General features: G+C 33.9%; 1 protein-coding gene across 1 annotated transcript; it reads right to left on the bottom strand.

Annotated features, from left to right (window-relative positions):
- Window positions 1-166: 166 nt before the first annotated feature.
- On the bottom strand, window positions 167-5,474 carry LOC107002948 (probable glycosyltransferase STELLO1). Its single transcript, XM_015201169.2, has 3 exons — window positions 3,438-5,474; window positions 1,047-1,173; window positions 167-970 (listed from the first exon to the last, which is right to left on the bottom strand). Exons 1-3 carry the CDS (start codon window positions 5,123-5,125, stop codon window positions 503-505), a joined length of 2,283 nt encoding a protein of 760 aa, XP_015056655.1. The 5' UTR covers window positions 5,126-5,474; the 3' UTR covers window positions 167-502.
- Between the last annotated feature and the right edge of the window lie 2,572 nt (window positions 5,475-8,046).

Here is an 8,046-nt window from a genome sequence, read left to right as displayed (position 1 = left end):
CCTCAGTCTTTAGCAAAGTCCAAATCTTGGAAGTTGGTGAATACTACCTGTTGTGAACAGCTTTTACAACTACAAATCCATCAACTTTCATTGTCCTACAATCATGCAACTCAGTCATTTACTGCATACATTCTTGACTGTTTAACCATTCAAATGCATACACATATTTTGCACAACAATTGTCTCTAATATCAAATAATTCCCACAATCCACAAAAGATATAAAAAAGAAAAAATGAATCAACTAAGGTTGTACATCAATTGTCAAGGTGTATCAGGTGGATGACAAACAGAGGAATAAGCAGTTATTATAAGAATACACACTTGAAGGACTGATAGAGAGTGCTTAAAAGCCATCTCTGAAAAAAGAGCTACAAGATTCACTATATACTCTACCTTTTTTCTTTTTCCTCCAAGGTGGGAATGAGCAGTTGGAAGAGTAACTCTATTGTACATGATGTTATGTTCTACAACTTCTAATATTTTCACAATAACATGAGATCTTAAACCAATTCCATCAGCAAAGGGTCACCTGCTGCCATGAGTCTTATCAACTTTATAAATTCAGATTCAGTGGAAACAGCCAATGGGTGCACAGCCGGTACTTGAGCAGAATACAGTTTCAACGAATTGGTAGATGATGCTCCTGTCTTATAAACCATTTTATTCAGCAAGGTATCAAAATTCTGAGGTAAATCCATGGCCATGAAGAACATAGGTACAGCAATTTTCTGGTGTATATCAAGATCACCAACTAAGTCTACTAGATCAACAAAGTCCTGAACGAAACGTCGAGGAACATAGAACACCTCAGAGCCGCACAAGGCGATGCTCTGGTCAGTTGGACCACTCTCCTTGTAGTTGACTTGGAGGTGAACGGGCATTGTGCTTACCACTTTCTTCACCAATTCTGCTTGCTTTAGGAACCATGAAGAGTCCTTTCCGTTGATCATGTTTCGAGATGTAGGCACCTGATTCAATTGATTGTAGGATGAATATTTTGCTTTTTTGAGATAATTGAATTTCATGATGTGAAGGGTATATTACCTTATTGGCGATCCACAACTTAGATTTGTCTGCTTGCAGAAGGTTCCAGTAGTTCAAAATGGTATTGTCCTGTAGGAAGAGAAATCCATCTGTGCTATTGAATCTTTCAAATATCCTTGGGAGATACCTAAGAGACGATTTGAGTGTCAGAAACAAATATACAAACCAACTCCTTAACATATAACCAATCAACTTTTACAAAGCAACAGACAAGTTCAAAGTAACAATTGTATTAAACACGTCTTACTATGAATTACAGAAAATGGCCACAGAGTGTGAACAGTTGCGTGCAGAAGTTCCACAATATGTATTACCACAAAAAGGATTTATACAGTTATATACTGATCCCATATTGTTGATAAAACAAAACAAAATACATAGTTCCATTTGCAATTATTTATGAGATGAATCAACATTATCAAATCGGATCGTCAGTGCTTTTGTTGCATGATATGAACTTAATATTGATGAATCAGGAATTATTGTACAAATATTAATGCACATCTCGAGTTAGGAAGTAAACTTTTAGTTGCCTGGTAGGTATTCCTTAGGTCGGGGTGTCCAGCTACAGACTATATATATGTGTAGGCTGTAGCATTATCCATAATCATCATGCCATCTGTATATCTACTAAATGATGCCAATTCCACCTATCTCCGGTCCATTAAAATTTCATACCCATCAAATTTCTGTTAATCTCACTAAAGTTATGGCAACATGAATCTATAAGTCTTACATCTCTTCAAGTTCTTTTTTCCAGTGCAGTCGTTTACTGTCTTTGAAGTTTTTCAAAAGATAGCTATAACTTGAGACCTTTCATTTCAACATGCTACCAGAAGTTATTTTCTTCTCTCTGTAACACCCTTTCTTAATACATACTACTGGAAGATGATATTCTTTCCTAGTGGTTGACTAGAGGCTAGAGCATATTTTTTCATTGATAATTTACAGCTTTCTTTGTGAATAGAAGTTAAGGACAAAGGAGGTCAATGTTCTTACTTCCGAAGCTGGGAGGAGTCCAGGCTAACTATTCAAGTAAAAGGGAGGTGAAAAGTCAAATGTAAACATCATGCTTGGAGGCAAAGTTGTTTGTAACATATTTCCAAGAGATAATTAACAAGTGGAAGATGAGACAGTAGGAGAATGAGATTTCCATGGACAAGAGCACATTCCCTACAACTATTTCGATATCAGTACAGTCAATCAATAGTTGAAGTATGAAGATCTACCCTAGAAAGTGAGTTATTACACTAGTGGAAGTAAGGCAGAATAGTTGCACTACAAGGATATTTTCTAGAAGAAGAGTGGTAGTCAGGAACATTAGATTGGTGCCTAAAGGTAGACAACTCAAATATCTAGTCTCAATATACAAAGACAGTGGCATGACATGAGGACATATCACATAAAATGTGGTTCAAACGGAGAAGTGCTACAGGAGTGATATGAGATGTGAAGATGCCTAACAAAGTGAAAGACATTATATAGAACGGTTGTGAGACAAGTAATGTTAGATGGAAATTTGGCCTGAGAGGCCCATATCCACAAGATAAGTGTCATAGGACACAAATGTTGGATCTATGGTTATATAAAATTAGACAAGATTAGAAATCATACAGTTGGTATGTGTAACACACCTACAAGGATAACCAGAGATTGTTTAGCCATCTTTATGTACACTTCTAAATGCACCAGCCTACAGGTACCATACTATGATGATTGAAGAAGATAATGGAGGAAGGTTGTCCCAAAAGATCAACAATATCTCAGAATCATTACATACCTAGTGAACAATAGAACATAATGGAAGCAAAGGATCCATACTTGTTATATTTATGTTAAGTCTGGTGCTTTGAGAAGTTTAAAAGTTCTGTTTAGACTGATAGATTATACATCAATGCAGGGAACATAAGTGAAAGATTTATAGAACTTAAAAGGGTAAAATTTGGAGAACCTCTAATTTTAGGTAACCCCTCATTTGTCTCATAAATATGAATTACCTAGTATAGGAATGAAATGATTCCAAATAGAGCAAAAGGTACATAGACAATTGATTTAATGGGTTAAGAGGTAGTTGATTGATTCGTCCACTAGCTTGAGGGATAAACTTTTTTCAATTTAAGGAAACATGACAACTATACTTGGACAAACCAAAAGAGAGAAAAGCAAAAAAAAAAAAAGAAATCCTGTGAGGACGTATGTCAAAATGTATGCATCAGAAAATTATGTGGACATAGAAAATGTGCTGCAAAATGACGGGAAGTAATACTTTGTGTTCCCCATATTCTTGAGAAAACATTCCATTAGATGGTAATACTAATTACTACTTTTTAAATTCAAACAAGGTATAATTACACTCGCTGTTTAATGAAAAGAATGATGACGTATACTCACTTGTATACTTGATCCAACTGTCCTTGCTCAACAGCAAGATCTGCATCAGCTTGTGTTGACAGAATAACCACAGTTTTGAACACCCTGCCATATAACAATCTCCATTCTAATGCAGTTTGTTGCACGGGCCCAGTGACAAACATAATTAGCACAACATTGCCAAAATTCTTCCTCCACCTTATCAAGTTCCCGATTTCATAATTCACCGTACCTGATTCCTCAACCCCGAGATGTACAGAAGGTAGTTTTCGGGGGACGAATTCCTTTTTATCTCCACGTTGAACAGTTGCCTTTTGCAGATCCAATTGTACTGCCAGAAGTCTTGGCTGCTGATACCCTACAGCAGCCAAGTCATGCAACCATGCAGCTGTAAATTTGACATCATTCTCGCTCCAAAACCCCTCAAGTGCCATTGTATGGCTCAATTCTAAGATTTTCTCATACAGCCCTTGTTTTTCAGATCTCCAAGAAACTAAAAATTTGATCAAGCGACCCACATTTACATGCAAATCTTTTTCCTCTGAAAAGGGGTATGCTTCAACTTTGTCATCTCTGTGTACCGAAGGAGGATATACCACAACAAATCCACCGATTTCCCACAACAACCGTTGTGCCCAGTAACCTCTTAAGACATCAGAAGCCATGGTGCTCACTGACACTGGAAGCATCAATGACCAAAATGCATTATAGTGAAACAACGTGTTGAATGAATTGATTGGCACCATTAGACTTTGAGGCAATGCCACTTTCGGGGCATGTTCATCAAATATAATATCAAGTGCTTCTGATCCAACCTTCCTTGTAGAATAAAAAACCGAATCAACATCAGGTAGCCCATTTGATATTCCCTGTTGTATGTACTGTCGTCCTCCAGACACTTCAGTATAGAACTCTTCATGATTTACAAAACCAACACTTTCCAGAGGCAATCCTCTAGGCCAAACTGACCTTTGTCCAAAATGTATATAAGGATTGACAACAGTCTTATTATCAATCTCAAGACTATATTGCAAAATCCTTTGCTGCTTAGCAGCGGCACCATCCAACTCCAAATCAAAATGTTTCCCAAGATCCCCACCAATCACTTCCCCACGATCATCAGCATCAAATATTCTCTTTGCACCATGTTGGATTGCAAAAAGATACCCCACACTCTTCCTCACATAAGAATCATAAGGAAGGAAATCTGTTACCCTAAAACCCAAACTCGCTTGTTGTTCCAGAGAAAGATATATAGCACCTTTCAAGTTCCAATCTTTCGGGGTTCTCGAATTGCCTATTGCAAGAACTTGCCAACCCTTTAACCTAACAAGACTCTGTAGTGGACCAGATGGGTAATCTGATACAGACACAATAATCCATTGCTCCGAATGAAACGACGAAAAGGGAGAGGACTTATCTACAATTGGCTGTACTGAATCAAGATCAAGTTTTGGTAACTTTGGTTTCTGAGGCTGGCTTTGGTGGGAATTTCGGAAGCATAGGACTGTGGTGGGTACACTAGAGGTACGTAAGTAGAACAGGGCTGCCACACTAATAGTCAACAACGAAACCACAAATAGTTTAACAGAGTTCTCAGATACCCATGTGGAAAAATCAAGATTTTTCGTCTCAGAATAGTGTGAAACTTTGTGTTTCATAAAAAGGGGTTTTGAGGGTTTAGGAGATGAATGATCTTGGACCATCATTATATACACTATTTTCTGAAATGGGTATTAGATTTAAAGCTCATTAACACTACACCCTCTTCTTCTTCTCCAAATCAAATCAAAGAAGAACAAAAACACAAGATTTGCTACTACTTTCAACTTGAACTGATGAAATTAAAAAGTATACAATGTGATCTAAGACTGTGAGTCTTACCTTTGTAGTGTAAAGGGGTTCTTGAGCTTGAATCGCAGATTCACTCAACAGGGTAGACAGACACACCGACAGTTTTGTTTGTTTGTTACACGCGTTTGAATCGGCGGCGCGTGAGACTCTTAACTTTACTTATTTAGTTTTCTATGGGTAAGCTGGTTATCAATCAATGTCACTATTGCAACAACTAAAGTTTTTATTAGAATTAAAAAGTGAGTAAAAGGATAAATATATCTCGAGTTATTGTAAATGGTATACATATATTTTTTATTATAACGGATATAATGTGTCATAATTTAATTTATATATTTGATATTTATTAATTATCGAATCGACGAATAAAGTTGTGTCACGTGTCCTTATTTAGTTTATCATTAAAGTAAAGGACATATATGTTTTACTTTTTGGACGGTAGGGGCACCAATGTCTCAAAAGTATGAGGAGGATATCTGCATACCATTTACGATAATTTAGGGGTATATTTGCTTTTTTTCCCTTAATTAAAAAGGAAAAAGACTCAAATATGTTATCGAACTTAGATAAAGATTTATTTATGTGATTTGTTAAAAGTTCAGCTCATTTATGTCATTTTCGTTTGAGAAAAGGTTCATTCATATCATTATTTGTTAACTCAAATGACATAGATAAGTCAAAAATTTTAATTGGTGGTATAAATGAGCATTTTCTCGAAGTTTGATGACATATTTGAACTTTTTTTCCTTTTTTAAATGATTAATTAATGATATGACCAAATCATAATTGATCACATATCAAATTTTCTTTTGCGAAAATGAAACTCTTTTCAGTTATAAATAATGACATTGATAAGTCTTTTCTCAAATGAAAATTGCATATAAATGAGCAAAATTTTTAAATGATAATAGAAATAAGTCATTTCTCAATTTTTGATGATATATTGACTTTTCACTCACTAAAAAGATTAGGGGTGTGAAAAAATCGAACCGAAAAAATGTAATTGGGTTATTGAGTTTTTAATGGGTTTGTTAAAAAAAAAGGTTATTGGTTTATTGATTCGGTTCCAATTTTTATATAGGGTAAACTGACAATCCAATAAGAGGATAATAATTTATCACTTTACCCTTTCTAAATATTAAATATTAATAATTTAATATATAACTAGGTAGCATAACTATATCAAATTATTAATACTCTACTCACTTCACACTAGACCGCTTTTTTAGTCTTTATTGTTTACTCAAAACCAAAAGACTAAAGTAAAAATTTGCAATTGTAGCTATTTGATTTTAGTTTTAGTTTGTAATTATAGGTTGTAGTTTTTGCAAGTTTGTAAAGGACGGTAATTGATTAACATCATAAATTCTATACTATGTTTTGGCGATAACATGTAATTATAGCCTTTGTATTATATATTCTCTTATAGATACAATTTCTTATTATCTTTATTGTTTCACTATTACAAAACATTAAGAGAAGTGAGAAGTCATATAATAATTTACGAACATTTTCTTATTCGGTAAATCGAAAATCAAAGCGATAATTATCAAAAACCGATGAGAAGTATCTTCTTGAGTTGTTATTGAGTTAGCATATTTAAAAATCAAATATTAATTAACCAAAAATCAATAATATATAAGATCGAACCGAACCGACCAATACACAAATTACAACTTACAAGTAGTAAGACACAAAAACTTTTTTCTTTAATAATATGGACATTTTTTGTTTATAATAAAAGTGTCATATTGGTGGTAAATCATTTTCAAACAACTACTCCAATAATAATTGGCCACCGGATTAAGAAGTAGTAAACGATCGGAATAATTTTATCAAATTATTCTTATTAAATATTTCCTTCATTTTAAAATAAATAAATCATTGAGTCTTTTTTTATAGTTCAAAATAAGTGAACTATTCAAAGTTCAAGAAAGTTATTAAATTTTTTTCCATTTTGCCCCTCATTTTTATTTTTTAGGGATAATTTCAAGGAAGTTGATTTACCATATTTATGATTATACTTTGAATTAATTATATTTTCAAGAATATTTTGAGAATATCTCAAATGTCAAAAGTGAAGAGTGATGTAAGGCCGATCAAAGGCGGTTCTATATAGCTCTTACATTTTTACAACTCGTACTATTTTATTTGAGAGTGAAATCATTTTATTTTTTTTTACATCATCCGTGATTATAAGTCTCGATTGAGAAGTCTTTCAACTTTCAAATTAGGATTTTTTGAGCACACAAATTGATTTTATTTGAATAATAAGGATAATTTGATTGTTTGGTTAATTATAGGGATGTCACATGGAGCACTAACAAGGGTTGTGTTCGAAGGTCAATTGTGTTGTAGTTGGTAAAGGTACTTCACTATTGGTCAAGAACTAATATCTTGTTATAATCTCTAGGTGTATCTCGATGTCAGTTATCTTTCTAAAAAACTTCGGCTAATCGAAAAGATAATCTTTACCCCCCACCCACCAAGACCGATTCGTTTGGTCCGATGGGGGAGAATGGAAGGCATTTATTTATGTCCTTAACTTTCTTTTTATTTGGGGTGTATTGCCTCAACAATTCACTTATTTTGAAATAGAGGGAGTATAAGTCATTTTAAATATTGAAAAATAAATAGTACTTATTTAATAGTAACGGTAAAATAAACACAAAATGATAAATTATTCATTGATTTTATAAACTGGACAAACATTGTTTAACTTCTTAAAACATTATAACGAACGAGTAAAGCCTAAAGATGGACGGAGGGAGTATAA

This window comes from Solanum pennellii, chromosome 1 (genome assembly GCF_001406875.1).
Source record: "Solanum pennellii chromosome 1, SPENNV200".
Classification (NCBI taxonomy): Eukaryota; Viridiplantae; Streptophyta; class Magnoliopsida; order Solanales; family Solanaceae; genus Solanum; species Solanum pennellii.
The sequence above is the reverse complement of the archived record's forward strand: the minus strand, read 5'-3'. Positions and strand labels throughout refer to the sequence as shown.